The sequence below is a fragment of the Dryas octopetala genome, chromosome 5 (assembly GCF_963921425.1).
Source record: "Dryas octopetala chromosome 5, drDryOcto1.1, whole genome shotgun sequence".
NCBI lineage: Eukaryota > Viridiplantae > Streptophyta > Magnoliopsida > Rosales > Rosaceae > Dryas > Dryas octopetala.
The window spans coordinates 20336997-20356992 of NC_141370.1; the positions used below are offsets into that span (position 1 = coordinate 20336997).

A 19996-nucleotide genomic window follows, 5' to 3' on the forward strand; every position below is an offset into this window, starting at 1 on the left:
TGTTAGCTCAAGCTGCTCAACCATGAAGAGTGGAAGCTTATAAATAACCAACTAACCTAACTCTACATTCACTCTTCCAAACCCAAAAACAATAGAAGAAACAGATCAAAGGAGTGGGAAAGAAGGTTGAAGAGAGTAAGCAAAAAACATATCCCCTAAAACACAAAAATATGATGAGAGTAAGAAAGAAATTTAGAGTAGTAGTGCTTTGTATTGTGGTGGCCTCATTGGCCATGACATCAATAGGAACAATGGAAGATGATGAGAGCAAGAAAGTGAAGGGCAAGAAGCCCAAGTGCTTGTGTGTTGTCATCAAAGAGAGCACTGACCCTTCCAAGGGCCTCCCAGCTGTCAATACCACTCTGCCTCTCCCAATGCCCTCCGCTTGCAACATCGATGGCAGTGTCTCTGATTGCTGCCCTAGTCATCTTCCCATTCATTAACATTGGGCACCGCTATTAGCACCTACTCTTCAGAAAGCTTCTTACAATGCTTCTTTAGAAAAGTGCACTTGTGCAAATAACATTGTCATTACTCTTTATCATAACTATATATGTTGTTCTTTATACTCCTCCAAAAGAGTGCAAGAAGCTTTTTGAAAAGTGCAAATAACGTTGTCTCTTGTTATACATTTAAATTTAAATAAATCTACATAATTTGGAACTAATTAATAATCATGGAAAATTGGTAGTAAATTTTCTTTTATATAAATGTAAGTACATGAAATTAAGCATATCCACAGTCCTAATGTGTACTATTATGATTTATGGTTCGAATCCTTTATATATAACATGCATGCATGTAGCAATATTGATTGTTGGTTGATATATGTTTGTTTGTAGGAATACTGAACCTGGCCCCAAATTTCCCGGATGCAAAGATTTTTAAAGAATCAGATCCAAATTCTACCACATCCCCATCCTCCACAACTGAGTCTCCACCCACTTCTCCTCCATCTAATTCTACTTCATCATCTGGGTCAACTACGTCATCTGGGTCTTCTTCTTCTTCTTCTTCCTCTGGGTCTCTGATACAAGCTCAAAAAAAAACTCCAAGCAGCACTAGCAATGGAGCAAGACTGGAGTCAACATAGACTGGATACTTGATGAGGATGGTTTCAGTGGCATGGATGTTGATTTGAGCTTCTGTGCATGGGATGATTATCAGAGGGTTTAATTTGTCGGGAAATATAGTTTGTAACACCTTGTTTGGATTTTATTATAATAACAAAGTAACAACAATACTATGTTGACAGGATCACCATATTCCTGTCTTGTTACAATTATGAAACGGAAAATATTTTCCCATCCAATATATTGATCATTAATTAGTTCATAATGAAAAATATCAATGGGAAGTGGAAGCAGTCACTCTAGATGTGATGATGGGCTGAAAATTATTCAAATAGAATGTCTAGATTTTTTAATGGTAGCAGAGCAGACTGTGTGTTGGGCCCAACGGCCACACGTGTTCTCATGTCACCCAATATGAATTGTCCACGTGTTAGGCTTGAATGATGCCACACGTGCGAAGGCATGTTGAGAGAAATATCTCATATTAAAAATGCATGTGAAGCCTTGCATAATGGCTTTTAAGAGATTGACCTACTTCTCCTATGGCTATAGTCAATTAGTTTTAGAATGAATGCCTAGATTTCTTCGTAATATCAGATTCTGAGTATAATATAGTTCGAGAGATGAGCTCAATTGAAGCCCAACCCATTTACCTAAGTTTAGCCCTCTTTTATGTGGCGTACTTACAATTCTGGCCCAAGAAAGCCTTAACAGCCCAAAGCTTAAGATAGTTTACTGACCAGTCTGTGGGCTATTCTTGCCCACCTACTCTTGCCCAGTTTGTTACACATTAGAAGTGATTCAACATTGAACTAATCCTAATTTTAACTCATTTTTTAATTCCTCACCAGTTTGGTTAAACTCAAAGGTTATGTTGGTCAAATACTGGTATTAATTAATAAGCTTGGACATCCACTCTTAACTATAAGCCTATTACACCATGGCCATTGTTGGGGATAGCTATGAGCCTATTACTTTCCTCACCATGGTTGACTTCCTAGTTATGAGGTTAATTTATAAGGACAGTAAGTCACCCATTCTCTAAAATTACAATTTTGGTAATTTCAGCGCATAATCAAAATCGTTCACTTTTTATATCACTTATTATAGATTATCTCTATAAAACATTAACTAAATCGAAAATCATTTAATTATATAACTGTTGTCGATTAAATAGAAAAAATCAACAGTTTGGTCAAAAAACCACTCTTTAATCAGAAACCATTGATTTTTTCTATTTAATTAACGACAGTTATATAACTAAACGATTTCCGATTGATTTAAATTTTTTAGTAGGTTATCTAAAAAGTGAACAATTCTGATCATGTACCAACATTATCGAAATCGAAATTTGAGCAAGTAGGGTGACCCAAGTACTTTCCAATTTATTACCTCGTCACTTTCGTCCAAGGCTACTCTTAGTCAATTCATGTCACTATATTACCAAAACCAACTTCAAATGATTTTTTAACACATTAATTGTGCCGAACTTGTAGATGATGATAATATTGCAAGACAACGAAAGAACATTATGGGCACATCATTTCGGCAAAAACATATGAATGCTAACAATGAAGTTATTCCTGTCCCAATCTAATTGTTGATAGAAACCAAGCAATTGGACCATTCTTGGATTAACCTATTATATCATATTTGCAAAATAATATTTGAGTGATATATCCGAATATTTGCAAAATAAAAACTAGCTACCTATTAAACAATAATGATGGATTAATTGTCCTTATAATTAAGATGGCCGGATGCCATGTAATTAAGTAAAAATCAGACAAAAATAGTATGCGAGATATCGTCTTGAAGTTAATCACTCAAAATTAATACTAATTGCGCAATCGGATCCTGCACTGCATTATGATTTGTGTTATTCAGAAAGATTTCGACTTTATTTACAAAAAATTTAGGACCTGTTTGGCATTCTATTCAAAAACTATTTTTTTTTTTCAAAAACAAAAAAAAAAGTTTTAGTCAAGAAAACGTGTTTGGTAAACCATTTTCAAAAACAGTTTTTAGAAAAAAAATTCAAAAACATGCATTTTTTAAAAAATGATAAAATATCTTTTTTTTTTTTTTTTACACTTCCTTCTTTATTAGTTGTCATCATTTTTAAAATTTAAAAATTATTTTTCAAATTTTCTATCAAACAAATTTTCAAGTTTTCAAATTTTAAAAATTGATTTTAAAAACTTACATTTAAAAAAAAAATTAAGTTGAATATCAAACGGGCCCTTAAATTAATTAATATTTTCCGCTTTAACATTTTGGGTGCTTGGATGGCACGCACGTAACCGTAAGCAATTAATTAAGTTGAATTAATATTTCATGATGATGTGGGCTATATATGGACTATATATATTGAGTGAATATGGGCCACCGCAATCTGATCGGATTTAAGTAAAACTGTATTGTCGGTATACCAAAAACACGTACACCCATATGCATGATTGAGAATTTGATACTAAATTTGAGAGAGCTAACTATATTAGAGGCCATGTATGATACTAGTACTGTACCAATGTACCATGCTGCTAGCTACAAGCACAACGCTCATATATTAAACACAGATTAAAAACCACAAATATATGATTTCGTAATACGTTTCTGACATTAATTGAGACCCTTTGCCCAATTGGCCTCCTAGCTCCTTTGGAATTAATAATATATAGTTCTGTTCAACAAACTCTAACCTACCCACATTAACCCCTTAAGCACGGTATATATCTATGAACACGTTTTGAATTCCTTGTCATATATCAAAAACCATTTTATATATATATATATATATATACACGTACACAAATATATATAGCCTTATATATGTGTTGGTTGTGTAACATTGACCTGTCTCCTGACACTTTGTTATGCACCACATGATCGATCTGATCATTTCTCTGTCTCTATCTCTCAACTGTTTGGCATCAATGCAACCATAAAGCCAGCTTTTGAATTTTTATTTATTTTTCGTTCTTTTTTCCCTGGCCAATGCATGCAAGTCCTAACACGTACGTTCCATCTATACAGATTATATGTCTCTGTCAAAAATTAAAGGAAAAAGAGAGAATGACAAGCGACAATTACTCATTGACAAGAATAATAATATTGTACGTGAAGCAAATTATTAAGTTAATTTGATCTAAACTATTATTAACTTGATTTTCATTGATGATATAAGGATTGTAACGAGATGTTTCATGCTGCATTAATTAAATATGGCATAATTGGCATCTGGGCTCAAGTTTTATCTTTTATGGAGTCTCTTTAATTAAGGTTATATATACGTGGCTCAAAGTTGTTGGGAATGGAAACATCCGAGTCTCTCTTAAGTCTGACCATGGATTCCTTCCTCCATCTTCATGTGCCCATGACAGCTATTACCTGCTTTTTCCCTCTTTTAATGTATTGGGCTATTTTTTTAGGAAGGGTACAATTATGAACTGTTAGTTAATTAATTAATTAATTATGAACATGGGTGTAATAAAAACTGGTAATTAATTATGAACTCGAATTATATGTGACCTATTAGAGCATGTACAATGGCTAAATACTATGCTATATGCTAAATATAGTAAAACTGATAAAAAAGCTCACTACAATGGTATAGTTAAATTTAGCATTTGCTATGCTATTGTTAAATTTTTCACTATATATAGTAGAAAATTTAACAATTGTTATTGAGGAACTCAAGAAAAAAGTGGACCCATTATTTGAAAAGTATGAATCAAGAAAGAATAAAAAACCAACTGAAAAAAAGTGATTGGTTGAAAAAGTGCTGGGTCCCACGAGGAAAAATAGAGGAAAAAATATTCACATGAATGGAAAAGGTTGCAGCAAGAGGCATGGGGATGGGCAGCAAGAGGCATGAGAATGGGCAGCTATCATGGATTGATTGGCCATGTATTCAAATTTTACAATTCCTAAATTTGACTTTGACATGAAAAATACTAAAATATTAATTTGGGTATTAAAATAATAATATTAAAATATATTTAATATTGGGCTCATATTAAAAATCTCATTAAAGTATTTACAATTATATAATTATTAAAATAATTTAATATATTAAATTTAATTTATAAAGATATATATTAATATATTAAAAATATAAACATACTAACATACAAGTATAGCTTTTGTGTCATTTGAGCAAAAAGCACAAAAGTTATTGCTAAATACTAAAAGTCATGCTAAATAATGCATATAGCATATCATATAGCAAAAAGTCATTTTACATGCTCTAATAACATGAATGCAGTCCTTTTCCTATTGCAGCTGTCTTGCTGAAGGACCTAATCTAATCTACCAGTACCAGAAATCAACATGTAAATGAAAATGCGTAATTGGACTGAACGTCGTCATACCTAGGATTAAGAAGAGTCTGTTAATTCCAAGGTACTGACAATTCAAAAACTTAACCAAACCACCTTTCTCATATGCATACCACCTTCCGAAAAAACATTGGATATGCCCACTAATAAAACAACAAACAAACATACAGAATAAGAGTAAGTTTTTATGAAACTGTTACAGTAACAAATAATTTAAGAATTATGAGACTTCATATTCAAACTTGTACATCAAATATGAGAATTAGTGAAATTACAATTGAAATTGCAACTGAAACTACAAAATACAAACTGAAATTATAGCTACAGAAAAAGTAAATCTGCAAAATCGATTATAGAGATTGATTTCAATGCAATCAATTACCAATATGAGCGTGAACCAGAGGTAAATATCGATTTGCAAAATTGAAAATCAAAATCAAATTGAAACTGCAAACTGAAATTGTAACTACAGCAAAAATAAATCTACAAAATCGATTTTAATGCAATCAGTTACAAATCTAAGTGCGAAATAGAGGTATATATCGATCTACAAATTTGGAAATCAAAAATCAAAATAAAAAACAAAAAAAGATTGATGCAAATAAACACTGTAAAATTACAAATCAAAATCATCTACAAATCCAGTAAGCAATAGAAGTTGATCTTCAAACATAAAAAATCAAATTCAAACAATCAACCAAAATCAAAATCAAAATCAAAATCAAAATCAAAATCAAAATCAAAATCAAAATCAAAAACAGAAAGACAAAATCAATTGTCAATTAATTAATGTACACGACCTCTATGTGTCTTTTTCTTTAAAAAAAAAAAAAACATAGTAGATTATTTTCTATATGTAATTACTAATTGAATTTCTACTATTTTCTATACGTAATTACTAATTGAATTTTGTAACCATGCACATGTGTGGTGTGTATAGTGTGGATGTTGTTGTCACCGTTGGAATATATGTAAAGTATAATTTTTTGGATCGTCCAATCTGTCTGTATCGGGGAGGATGTATCGTAACATGTCTCTTACCAATCTTCATAGATTTTTTTATATCAAAAACCCATACATAGCGCCCATGGCAGCAGTAGGTACGTTACATATATGAAGCCATTCACAGCTAGTAGTACGTAGTCTCCAGCTAGTAGTACTGGGAAGGTGTAAGGAAATAGATAAAAATAGATAAAAAAAAAATATATATAAGATATATCTAAATTTTGACAAACAAAAAACAGATATATCTAAATTAACATAAATAAAACACTCGTATTAAGGTATTCACAGAAATGTTGTACTTGTCGAAAATAGAATTGTAGTATTACTATAATAGGTACTAATTGAATGGCAACCCCACCTTATCCAATCTCACATGGCTGTAGGACACGATCTCAATCAATCTATTACAATGTTTATGGAACAATATTATTTTATATATGAAAAATAATTAAAGCCATATGATTAATTAATTTTCTAAACACAAACAATAAATTTTAACCCATTCAATGATTACTTCTATATGCTAATAATTTTAATTCCTATTATAAAATAACAAATATTAATTCATATATATGGTTATGATATAGCCAGGTTGTATCCCCTAATTGCTGGTAGCTTGGTTGCCTGGTTGTTCTCGTGAAAGTGAACACAGGGGACCACATGCAAAGTCCATAACTATTAACGAATTAAAAGCCTAGTTAACGGCTACTGCAACTGTTTAAGACTTTACCAATTTATCCTTCCCATGAACTCACAATAACGAAACTGCCACTATAGATGTTCGTTATACGTCTTGTCACCATTTTTGTGCACTCCGCCTTGACTACTAGAAATTAAGTAGAAACGTCTGAATTTTACTAGCGAACGTTCTCCACAACCCTCGAGGAAACGTATGTCTTAATGGTCAAGCGAACCACAAACACACAAATTTTAGTTTAACGGTCTATTCAAATTCAAAACCCACACACAAACCACACAACATTTTTGAATAACAACGATGGAAGTGTAATACAATAACATATATCAATCTCAACGTACATCTAAACAAATTTCTCTTTTTTATATCATAAAAAAGATTGAAGAGTTGGTGTCTATTGTAAAGCTTGTGATCCATATTAAAGATTGGAAATCAAATACAAATTTAAAATAAGAAAACAACCTCGTTTTGATTATAACTACACATAGAATATATGTAAATAGAAATGAAGAGTCCAACTTTTTTTAAGCAATTTTTTTTAATGCTTAAACAATGTTCCTTAATATCAAGTATAAAAAAATATAAGATAGTATTAAAGAGACCATTTATTTGAACCATTTAGTATATCATCTCTTTAATAGAGATGCGACTTACCAATACAAGTAGAGTCCACCTCTATTAAAAAGATGATATACTGGATGATCCAAATAGATAGTCTCCCTAACATTTTCTAAAAAAATATATATATAGGCACTACTATGTTGAGAAAATTAACTTTGTCTAAAGTAGTAGTTATGGAGAATATATATATGCTTGCATGCATGAACCACCAAAGTTGAAGGGTCAAAACTTGAGCCAACTATGTTCAATTGTTAGTGCGCTTGTCAAAGCAGACCTTGTTTACCATTTAAAAAAGGAGTAAGAAGAACGTAGAACCTTTTTAATAAAGTACCCTATAGAGAGTAGAAACATCAGCTATATGCCAATCCAATAAACAATATATATTATATTTAAAATTAAAGTTTCATGGATTTGATGACCCAAACTTATGTAAGGTTTGGTAAGTGGATGGCGGATGGGAGAATTTAATTGGAAGATGGTATTCTATTTTCGAACCAGTTTGGTTTTGATGGCTTTCAAATACATCAAATTAATAATATGATGTGGCATATTTTTGAAAAGTCAAAAAACTCAAAACCATATAAATTATTATATCATTTATATATGAGGTTAATGCCTTTGCTCTCCAACTTAATTAAGTACACATATGGTTGAGCTACTCGCCACCGTTTTTGAAGCTCCAACATGGATCTCTATTCAAATCTGGTATGGAGCTTACACGTAGCTCAACCAATATTATGTCCCAAGACATGTTTTGCTTCTTCTTTTTGGTTTTTTAATATACAAATATATATTGATACAATTTGATCTTGTTAACTTTTGGAAGTTAGAAGATGGAAGATCACACAAGTTTAATTAACCTTTTTTATAATGTGGAAAGACAGGTAGCGATATATTGTTTGCTTAATTAAGGTTATAATCTTTTTAAGCTCAAATGTCTTCTCTTGTTAAACGTACACAAGCCTTCCCTTCGAGGTGAGGAGAGATACTGAATGAAAACTATTCATTATTCATGAAAATGATGTTAATATTTTAATAACATTTTTTCTGAGATTAATTTGTAATTAACCACAAAAATAAAAGAAAACATTATTTATTTACTAGTATTTTGTAATCTCAAATAGCTATTTTGATGAGGAAATTAAATTAGAACCTCTCAAGCGAATGATTATTTTGTATAACTTTTATACCACAACGTGGTGTAGTTAATAAATGTGCCTATAAATATAAACTTGTCGTTTATTCATATTATAATATGTTAATTATACATAATAATTTTTCCTCTCAAACATGTGAAAAATAATTATTAAAATTTGTGGGCGCTAGGCGGTGGCACTCCATGCCGCTCTTCCGAGTTGGCACTGCTTAATTAATTTAAGATGCACATACATTTGCTTAACAAAAAATAAAGAAAGATTCATGACATTAATTAAATGTGTTCTTAAGTTTCCCTTTTTTTTTGGCCAAGGATAATCCTATAATGTTAAATTAGGAGAAAAAGGACATATTAGGAAAGCAAAAGTATTAATTCGGGGGAAACAATAAATAAAGAGTGCTGCTATTTACACACCTTTTTTTTCTTTTTGCACACAATTTTTTCACTTTTTCTCATTTCACAACCTCACACCATTCCCATAATTAAATTTTCTCATACACACACCCCTCCCAATTACCATAATATCCCCATTTTATCCAACACACCCCAACAACTCAGAAAAAAAAAAAAAAACACACCCCTTCACCAACCCACCCAGCTCCCTCCTCCTTCACCGGACAACCCAAACCAAAAAAATAAAAACACCCCATCCCTCCCCACCGGACCACCTCTCTCCCTCCCCTTCCCTCTCTCTCTTCCCCGGCATGCAACACCACCATCCTCCCTTTCTCTCCTCCTCGGCATGCAGCACCACCCTCCTCCCTCTCTCCTCCCCGCAGGCAGCACCACCCTCATCTCTCTCTCTCCTCCCTGCATGCAGCACCACGTCCCTCCCTCCCCCTGTTTCAACCGACCCACCCACCCACCCACCCAGCCCCTCACCCGAACACCTCTTTCCCTCCCGCACCGCCCTCCTATCTCTCTCTCTCCTCCTGCGCGTAGCATCCGTTCGACACTGGTCCGCCGAAAATGTCACACTCGTTCCGCAGTCATCCGCCGAACGATGTGAGTGTTGTTCGGCAGGTACCCACCGAACATCAAGGACCCGTTCGACAAATACTCGCCGAACCAGCTACTCAGAGAGAGAGAGGGGCACGCCGGGTGAGCACGCCAGGAGAGAGAGCTTCGACGGTGCTGCACGCGGTGGTGCTGCAAGCAGAAGGGGCGGGGCTGGGGTGGTCGGGGCTGGGTTGGGGTGGGCTATGACGGGGAGAGATCAGTAGAGAGAGGGAAGGAGAGATAGAGGGGATGAGGTTTTGGGTAATTTTGTTTTAGGTGTTTTTTGTCATTTCACAAATTAAAATTTTGGGGTGTGCAAAAAAAAAAAAATAGGGTGTGCAAATAGCAGCCTTCTAAATAAAAGGTCCCTCGTGGGCACAACAATAATTGTTGGCAATTTATGAAGAAAAACAGAAAGGAGAGGGGGCAAAGACGTAAATAAAAGGAGAAGAAAAAGTGTTGGGGATTTTGGAAGTTGAACATGAGGCGGGATTATAGAGCCAGGTGGATACTATATATTAAGTCGCTGGACGCCAATTCCCCTCCACCCACAAAACCGCTGGCCCTAAATCCCTTCCTTCTCCCTCTTTGTCTCTCGATAAAAGCTGATAGAAACTCCCAAGGGATTCGCAAACCCTAGAAATTACCAGGAAAAGAGGGTTTTTCCGATCCCAAATGACACAATAGCCCTTCTGTGCTTTACATTCCCATACCTTTTGAGTTTTGTTTGCTTTCTTTCTCTCTCGCTGGTTAACAAGGTAAGGGCTTGTGGAGGTCGAGATATCTTTTTCAATTTCCGCGTCTGATCTAGGCGGTCTGTTTGGTTTCCGCGAAAATTGAGGTAAAGGGAATGTTGCCCGCGTTGTTTCGGTTTTGTTTGAATTTTAAAATCGGAGATCTCTATAAAAAATTTCAAAATTTGAATGATTCTCTTTTATTTCTATATTTTCTCGGCAACCAAACGCAGCAAAGATGCTTCTTTGCTAAAAGGATCGTATGGGCCACATGGGGATGATCCACTTTCATATTGTAGCATTTACTTTTTATTTTGGTTCATGAAAATGAAATGTTTGTGTGATTTCTCTCTTCGTATTAGCTGCAAGCTCAGATCTGCCCTGATTTTTTCTGCACATATTCGCAAAATTTATGTTAATCATTGTGTTTTCTAAATGTATTTATTTTATTCTAGAGGCCATTAAATTTCTTATGGATTCTGGTAAAGTTTTTTCTTTTCTGTGGCTGACCCATTTATTTACCTCAAGATTTTATTACTGCTTCTTCGTCTTTTTGGGGTTGTTCTGCATAATAAACAATAATTGAAAATGGAAACATACTCCGAAAATATGGAGTGCCAGTTTCGCATGGGGTTTTGTGGTTCTAAGGAGATTATGTTTCTCAATTTTGAACAAAGAGCAAAGTTTCCGAAGTTTCTGAAATTGGGCTGTTTTCTAGACAATTTGTCCCCAAAAAAATCGATAACTGCAGAAAACTTTTTTTTTTTTGGCTTTTTCGTTGGGTTTAGAAAACGGAATCAGCTAAAGTTGTTAGCCTAATTTGTCAAGGAAAAGAATATTCTCAGTTTTTGTTGTAGTTATGTAATGTTATAGAAGGTTTCGGTGTAAATTATAAGGCCTGCTGAATTGGTTATTTGGTCGATGTTATGTAGTGGTAACATTCTAGCGTTTTCTGCTTTTTTTTCTGAAGATTCAATTATTTTTGCGTCCATTTCCTGTACACTGACAAGGTGGGAATTTTACTGTTACAGTGCTTGATTGGGGACTCTTTCCGCTGACTCAATTGTCATCATGGTTGCTACTGCTGCTACTTCATCGTTCTTTCCGGTTTCTCCTCCAAACTCGGACTCTGGTGCCAAGAATGCCAAGCTTGGAACTGGGTCTGCCAATTTAGGACTCAAATCAAAATCTGCATCGAGCAGTTTGCAGGTAAAGGCAAATGCTCAAGCCCCTCCAAAGATAAATGGAACTAGTGTTGGTTTGGCGACTGTGGAAAGTGGGAGGAATGGTGATGACATGCCATCCCCTCCTGCACGAACTTTCATTAACCAATTACCTGATTGGAGTATGCTCCTTGCTGCTATTACAACGATCTTCTTGGCGGCAGAGAAGCAGTGGATGATGCTTGATTGGAAACCCAAGCGGCCTGACATGCTCATTGATCCATTTGGTTTAGGAAGAATTGTTCAGGATGGTCTTGTCTTCCGCCAGAACTTCTCGATTAGATCATATGAAATAGGTGCTGATCGTACAGCGTCAATAGAGACGTTAATGAATCATTTACAGGTATTTGACTCATTCAATTTCTTTGTTATAGTATGGAGATGCATTTGTATGATAAGCTTGTAGCCTGAAAGCTTAAAGCACAAAATGGATGTCCTGTAACTGGTTTCACATGATTGAGTGCATTTTCTTCTTCACAAGCTTTGTCATTAATTGTTTTTCTTTTATGGCTGCAGGAAACAGCCCTTAATCATGTTAAGACTGCTGGGCTTTTGGGGGATGGCTTTGGTTCAACTCCCGAGATGTCCATAAGGAATTTAATATGGGTGGTAACTAAAGTGCAGGTTGTGGTAGACCGCTATCCTACTTGGTAAGTCAAAACTTCATGCATGCATCTTGTTCTTCCACCAGAGTCACTTATTTTATATTTTGTCTGGTCACTTATTTATTTATGGGTTTGGCCCTAATATATACAATATATTGGAATTTGTGGTGGTGCTGCTTTGGTATTATCTATAATATGAATTCAGAAGATGCTGTATTATTTCATCTGAAAAGTTTAGTCCAGTATTTGAATTCCAGTTGTAATGGTGTTTTGTTGGGGTGTCCGGCTCAACTCATAATATCTAGTAGAGAAAGTTGTTTAATGTTTTGTTCCTTTTGGAGTCATTCCTCAATTATGCTAATGCATGAAGAAAATAATTTTATCGCATTCCTGATTAAGGAAACAATTTTTTAATGTTTTAATGCATAGTTTGATTGCAATTTGGAATGTACTTTTTATGGCATCCTGAGATTTCATGATTTGCCTCTAAAAGAAGAATGTGATGATTGTGTATGCCTCTGACAATTATTAACCCTTTTTGTAATTTCTGGATAGTTATAAGTTATAACAACATGGACATGGTAAAGATTGACCATTATTTGAGCTAATCAGCATGGGAATTATTTGCAGAGTCTAAAATGCGATTTTCATTGAGATTGCATCTGACATGTGTGATATGGTGCTTTGAATAACATGTCTGATTGTCTGCTGAAATTGCAACCTTTGGGCATTGGAGCAAATTTTTGTCGTCATGCTAGTCTTGCTATAAGTTGATATTTCAATGATTTCTTGGGGTTATGATTCAAGATGTCATTTGTTGATATGCAGAGCTAATTTTTCATTAAGATTCTTTCTTTTCCTCCACTGGGTATTTTCTGAAATGCTATTTAGTTTCTCTCGCCTTGCTATGTATATAATGTTTTTGGCATGAAGGTTGGATGTACCATGACCTTAATTGGTTGGCTCCTGTGATGTATTCATATGGGTTTGCTTTCTGATTCTGTTGAATTCATTTAGTTGTTTTAGAGGAAGAAGGCTCAATGCAGAAGCCAACTTTTCAAAACTTCCAATAAAAGAATGGGTGTATAGGTTTCAGAGACTGTTGGAACATAAAATTTTCATAGCCAACTAATTGAAACCTGTACTGGACAAGTTGTATACCATCTGTTTTAGCTGATAACTTTGTATAACTATTTATGTTCTAATGGGAGAATGAGTATGTTATTTATTAATTTGATTGGACAATTGTGGTGATGGGCTTGAGTAATTTCTATCTTACAGGGGTGATGTTGTTCAAGTTGACACTTGGGTTAGTGCCTCCGGGAAGAATGGTATGCGTCGTGATTGGATTATCCATGACTGCAAAACTGGCCAAATTTTAACAAGAGCCTCCAGGTATTTCTTTTCTTTTCCTTTTTTCAAAATTGAATTTAAGAACTGCTATCCATGGCACATGTTGATATAGTGTGCTTGCAAATTAAATGGTATTTCTTTTGGCCGGAGTAATTGATCAGGATTTGTATGGCTGTGGTTTTGGTTATGATAGTGTGTGGGTGATGATGAATAAACTGACGAGGAGGTTATCCAAAATACCTGATGAAGTTCGAGGTGAAATAGAGCCTTATTTTGTGAATTCTCCTCCTGTAGTGGAGGAGGATGGCAGAAAGTTGCTGAAACTTGACGACAATACAGCAGAGTTTGTTCGCACTGGTTTAACTGTAAGTCAATCATCTTTGCACAGAACTGTTATTCATTCATTTTAGCTGCTTGCTCACCATGAAGTATAATTTTCTATTTGCAGCCTAGATGGAGTGATTTGGATATCAACCAGCATGTTAATAATGTGAAGTACATTGGCTGGATCCTTGAGGTAGACTTCTGTCCCGGCAGAATTGATTTTCTTTTCATTGGTGAAATACAATTGTTTATGCTTGTAATTTGACATGCCTCTATAATTGAAAGATGATTGTGGTTGTTATTGCAGAGTGCTCCCTTGCCAATCTTGGAGAGTCATGAGCTTTCTGCTATGACTCTGGAGTATAGGAGGGAGTGTGGGAGGAACAGCGTGCTTCGGTCCCTGACTGCAGTCTCTGGTGCTGATATTGGGCATTTGGCAAGTGATGGTGGGGTTGAGTGCCAGCACTCGCTTCGACTTGAGGAAGGGGCTGAGATTGTGAGGGGAAGGACTGAGTGGAGGCCCAAATATGCCAACAATCCTGGGATTGTGGGACACCTTCCAGCAAAAAGCGCTTAGATTGATTGGGGGTTCTTTATAGCTGGAATGGAATGGCACTAGTCAGCTAGTCAACTCTCCTCGCAGTGTCCATTGCTTGTGTAGAATCAAATCCTCTGCTCATCATGTTTCTTGGATTTATATATGTTTCTTCTTTCTATATATATTCCCTCCCATCTGTCATCTTTGGAAAAGGATAAAAATGTAGTCCCATTGTAATTAGCCCTTGTGTACTCTTTCACTCTCACTCTCTCTCTTATCTCTCTCACCACACCCCCCTTAATTGTCTCTTTATGCTTGCCTGGGCTTGTTGGTATGTGCCTAAATGTATTGATTAGTGCCACTTGGAACCCTTACCTGTATGTATGGGAGACCCTTACCTGTATGTATGGGAGACTCCAGGTTAATTGCCTTGGTTAACTGGGCAAGACATGTATATTTTTGGCATTTTTTCTAGTTAGATATGGAAATTTTTTTATTGGTTCACATTTGGATCCTTGAATAGAACTAAGAATTTACTAGACTAAGCATTGATGAAGAACGTCTTGCATTGCTCTCTCTACCTTATCACTTTTTTTATTAAAGAAATTCCTTTAGTTTGTAGATCACTTTCTCATGGGATGCTGAGTATCCAACTTTATGATTTATTATTACTATTATTGCTTTTGCTTTCCTATACAAGCATCTCTTCTATTTGTGTGTCTGTGAGCTTTTTTTTTGTTTTTTGTTTTTTTTGTCTTCTTAGTTCCATTCTCTTTTATTTGTGTTGTGGGATTCGGTTGCACCAGAATTGGGTGTGACAACTGGCAATCAAATAAATATAGAATTGGCGCTCAAAATTTATGTTGTCTTATATACGGAGGACCTTCCCTGCCCATGGATGGATTTTGATGGGCTTGTTGTGGTATTACTTGGGCTGAAAAAAACCAAGTGTCCAAATGATTATTGAGAGTGGGCCATTTTGATACTGGGCCTCCACTATAGTTTGTCCACCTCTGGAGTTAGGACAATGGGCCCATTCTGCAAGTTTTTTTCACAAAAGAAATGCGTGGGCAACTAAGTTAGGAGGGTTCCCATCCCAGCTTACATTGTCGGTGCCAAACTTGGTTAGGCAGTTTTTCAATGTTAGACCAAAATCTGGCTACATCAGAATTAGAAACAAAGGAGATTGAAATAGTCTATCTCATCTCCACACTGTGAATGAAGAATGCATGCTAAAGCAATAACTTAAATTGATGTTTGAATTCAGGAAAATAGATGATGATGCATTGTACATAGCCTTGGCATCGTACATAACTACTTATTATCGTAAAAATAACTTAAAAATTATATTTAAATGCTATTAGCAAAAGGGAACATAAAAAAAATGGGTATTTAAATGCTAAGTTCACATGAATGGGTTTAAAGCTCTAACCCTCCTGCATGAGACCTCACATGATGAGGCAGCAATCCCAATTCCCCTAGTGCTCGATCAATTAGAGTTAAACAGCGCAAACCAATGTATTAATTAATTAATTAATTATTATATATAATCATATGCCAACTAATCTAAACCATGAATCCAATGCACAACTAGCTCTTATAACTGTATATGGATTAGATGATTGTTGTCTAACCCTATCAATCTCACTAGTGTCTTCAGAATAGAGACATTCCGGTTGTATTAGGGTTGAAATATAATTGGTGAAGGAAATGCTTTATTTACTATAAAATTTTTTATATTTTAATTTGATAGTAAACTAATGACAATTATTAAGTTTTTACATTGTCCCTAAATGCGTTTAATTTATAATCTAACCATGCTCATGTCAATAGACTTGTTTTTATGTTTTTGGTATTCAAAAATTCCACCTAAAATGAGAGTTTGCTTCATATATATATAAAAAAATAAATAGCATAACATGATAACAATTCGACTCCTAGAAACAAAAGTATAACAAGATTTATGTCCATAGAAAGAGGATTTAATATTTTAAATTATGAAAAGATAGACATCTTTTTTTCTCTTCAAATGTTTGTTTAATGATTCTTATTTTGGATCACCTTAAATGGAGGTTTATTTAAGAAAGAACATTATTAACACCTAATCTAATTCTAATCTAAAGCTTTTAATGTTTGTTTGAGAAGAGAACATTATTAACACCGAAATCCTTAGTCTAATCTAAAGCTAAAAAATGTTGTATAAAGCTGCGTGCCGCTTCCGGTTTTAATCATCTGCAGTCTCAGCAGCTTCACACCACCCGCACTTTTTTAGTTTGGATGCGATGAATAGGAAGCCAACACGTTGCCGACATTCCAACATTTCTCACATGCTTGTCGCCTCTTACTATATGCAAACTTGAGTCACTTAATCTAGTCATCCCCCCCCACGTTTTCATCCTTTTAATTGTTTGACATTTTTGAGTCCAGGGATCCAATTAGTTTAACATGTGGAATTAGTAATCAGGATTGTCATTTTAATACCATTATAATTAAATTTTAAGTGTTCGTCTCTATCATTGTATTTTCTTCAACGAATGAAATACGAGAAAATGTGTTTGAGAAATTAATTTAAACATAAAAATTTTAGCTAGTTACTTCATAAGTAAAAATGGTATAGACACTATACGTGAATAATGTAAATATTTTTGATAAAATGTCTTGATCGAAGAAAGAGTTTTAAACTACTTCATAAATTGAGAAACTAAACAGCACACGTAAGTAATAAACATAACGTTCGAGGTATAGATATAGGGTTAAATATAAAAATGGTCCATGAACTTTACAGTGAATCTCAATTTGGTCCACTAACTATAAAAAGTGTCAATTTGGTCCACAAACTTTTCAAGTTGTACAAAAGCAGTACAAACGTTAACTTCTATCAAAAATTTTATTGAAAGCTGGTCATGTGCACAGCAAGTGACTACATTTTCAAAGTCATTTTAGTTTATTCATCACATTTTCATGTGACCAATTCCGTTAATTTTCAGATATAAATTAACATTTGTACTGGTTTGATACAACTTAGAAAGCTTGTGGACTAAATTGACACTTTTTATAGTTAATGGACCAAATTGAGATTCACTGTAAAGTTCGTGGACCATTTTTGTATTTAACCCATAGATATATAATCTAAATCTATGACAAAGTTATTCTTAATGAATATGGCTCTCCACATCACATATATGTTTGACATGATCTGAATATGAGTTGAAAATCTCTGGTGCTAATTCATCCTAATACTATGATTCACCAATTTAGGATAGTTTTGATACATTAATGCATGATCCCTAAAATGCTCATGTGGAAATTCTTTATATAATGCAAACAGAGAGTAAGTTGCAGCCTAAGTAATCTGCATTAATTGAATATTGTAATCCGAGAGCGTGACAGAAACTGATTTGAATTGAATGTACCGACAGACGGCACAAACTTCTAAGCTGCTACTGTCAAACCATGCATGTCAACCGCAAGGGGTGGCTCCATACCGGCCACACGTGGCCTCATCCCATTGGCCCTCCTCGTCATTGAATTGTCTTTGTTTTTTGTCCATGGTCATTGAATTGTCTAATTCTACCACCACCTCTATATATGTACCGGTACAGTATACTAACAACCACCCGTTCAAATTCTACGAATTGCAAGATCAAACGCACCAAATACATAATTTGAATTTGGTACACAATAGTAACAGCACGAACCGTACAGAACATATACGCAACCGGACACAGCAAGTGAGTCGCCGGAAGCTGACGTGAGCACGGATCAGAAGCATGGATTTTAAGGACACTGAGCTGACATTAGGACTACCTGGGGGCAGTGATGGCCGTTCTTCAGGGGCTGTAGTACTCCTTGGAGGGTCGTTTAAGAGCTCGATGAAACGTGGGTTCATGGAGACCGTTGATCTTGAGGTGGAAAACTCTAACAGCGAGCCACGTGGGCAAGTTGTGGATGCAGAGAAGTTGGAAGCCAAGTACTCCTCCAGTAGTAGTACTAGTAGTTCTGCCGTGAAACCCCCAGCTGCAAAGTAATTATATAATTAATGTTGTTTTAATTTGTGTATATTTTGTTATGGTACGTACGTGTTTGTGTTCATATGAATTCATATATATATATGTGTGTGTGGGGTTTTGAAGGACACGTGTAGTTGGGTGGCCACCGGTGAGATTGTGGAGAAAGAAGGTGTTGGAGGGCTGCAAGAGCAAGTATGTGAAAGTGGGTGCAGATGGAGCTCCATACCTGCGTAAAGTAGACTTGGAGATGTACAATAGTTATGAGGAGCTACTTAGAGCCTTAGAGCAAATGTTCACTAACACTTCCTTCACCATCACTATTGGTGAGTATAGTATTCATTTTAGCTAGCTAGCTACCAGTACTAGCTAGTTGTTCTAGTTGTTCTGCATCAATTATAATTAAATATTAATTGTCACACTTAATTACAAGCTGCTTAATTATTTGCTAATTAATTAATTACGAATTGGTCCTATATAATATATGGTTCATAATTACTTTTAGTTAAGCATATGGAGGATCGCAGCAAGCTTATGAAACCTGCAGTGAAAGGAATGGAATATGCGGCCACATATGAAGACAAGGATGGCGACTGGATGTTAGTTGGAGACGTTCCTTGGAAGTAAGTTATATAATTAATTAGCTTCTTAATTAGTTATTCATTTGGTGGGATTTGTTCTTCAAATGTAGTTTAACTAATTTCAAATATTTGATGTTGGTATGTATTCACTTAATTGATCATCATATGTTTGGTCTGTGATTTGCCTATTAATACATAATTTTCACTTAATTCCTGGCAGAATGTTTACAGAATCATGCAAGCGTATTCGGTTGATGAAAAGTTCAGAGGCTGTTGGGATAGGTACTGGCCTACTGCATACTTAATAATATCAATGAATCCCTTTAATTAACTTAATTTCTCCATTTGTTTTAACACATCTTATTCTTCTTCATTGAAAGGTTTCTATATATATAATATTGATGTTTATGTATGCAAATATTAATTGCAGCTCCAAGGAGTTCTTTCTCACAATGCACCAGTACGAATTGAAACAAGTATTGAAGCTGAGATTCCTCATGAATGGTGATCATGCACATAGATGGGTCTGTTTTTGTTGTTAGGAACTTAGAAGAACAGAGACTCCTCTCTCCTTTTATTTTGCTGAGTGTGATTAATAAGAGAGAAACCTGACTGTACTTTTTATCTTTTCCCATTTTTAGTTTGTTTTTCAGTAAATCTTGATTGTAATTACAGCAGCATAAGCCATCAGTAAGAGCGTGCTTCCATATCCTAATTACTCTGTCCTTCTTTTTACTACA

General features: G+C 34.9%; 2 protein-coding genes and 1 pseudogene across 5 annotated transcripts; all 3 read left to right on the plus strand.

Moving 5' to 3' along the window:
- Positions 1–173: 173 nt before the first annotated feature.
- LOC147285520 (non-specific lipid transfer protein GPI-anchored 1-like) lies at positions 174–1141 on the plus strand (annotated as a pseudogene).
- Positions 1142–10402: 9261 nt separating this feature from the next.
- FATB (fatty acyl-ACP thioesterases B) lies at positions 10403–15172 on the plus strand. Of its 4 annotated transcripts, none has more exons than XM_086243455.1 (7): positions 10403–10732; positions 11636–12191; positions 12365–12498; positions 13735–13848; positions 14000–14171; positions 14255–14323; positions 14438–15172. In XM_086243455.1, the coding sequence occupies exons 2-7, from the start codon at positions 11697–11699 to the stop codon at positions 14705–14707; spliced, it is 1254 nt and encodes a 417-aa protein (XP_086099581.1). In that variant the 5' UTR covers positions 10403–10732; positions 11636–11696; the 3' UTR covers positions 14708–15172. The 4 variants fall into 4 exon arrangements, with proteins under 4 accessions (XP_086099581.1, XP_086099583.1, XP_086099582.1 ...); XM_086243457.1 differs by having other exon boundaries at positions 10403–10649; XM_086243456.1 differs by having other exon boundaries at positions 10404–10649; positions 11657–12191.
- Positions 15173–18300: 3128 nt separating this feature from the next.
- LOC147285522 (auxin-responsive protein IAA1-like) lies at positions 18301–19883 on the plus strand. Its single transcript, XM_086243598.1, has 5 exons — positions 18301–18692; positions 18802–19001; positions 19181–19298; positions 19477–19538; positions 19687–19883. Exons 1-5 carry the CDS (start codon positions 18439–18441, stop codon positions 19725–19727), a joined length of 675 nt encoding a protein of 224 aa, XP_086099724.1. The 5' UTR covers positions 18301–18438; the 3' UTR covers positions 19728–19883.
- Positions 19884–19996: the final 113 nt, after the last annotated feature.

Bases quoted from the DNA above. Each gene is read 5' to 3' on its own strand.
- LOC147285522 (XM_086243598.1), top strand. From the start codon at position 18,439: ATGGATTTTAAGGACACTGAGCTGACATTAGGACTACCTGGGGGCAGT. The intron at 18,693-18,801 runs GTAATTATATAA...GGGGTTTTGAAG, and splicing joins GTGAAACCCCCAGCTGCAAA to GACACGTGTAGTTGGGTGGC. The intron at 19,002-19,180 runs GTGAGTATAGTA...AATTACTTTTAG, and splicing joins TTCCTTCACCATCACTATTG to TTAAGCATATGGAGGATCGC.
- FATB (XM_086243455.1), top strand. From the start codon at position 11,697: ATGGTTGCTACTGCTGCTACTTCATCGTTCTTTCCGGTTTCTCCTCCA. The intron at 13,849-13,999 runs GTATTTCTTTTC...TGGTTATGATAG, and splicing joins ATTTTAACAAGAGCCTCCAG to TGTGTGGGTGATGATGAATA. The intron at 14,172-14,254 runs GTAAGTCAATCA...TTCTATTTGCAG, and splicing joins TTGTTCGCACTGGTTTAACT to CCTAGATGGAGTGATTTGGA.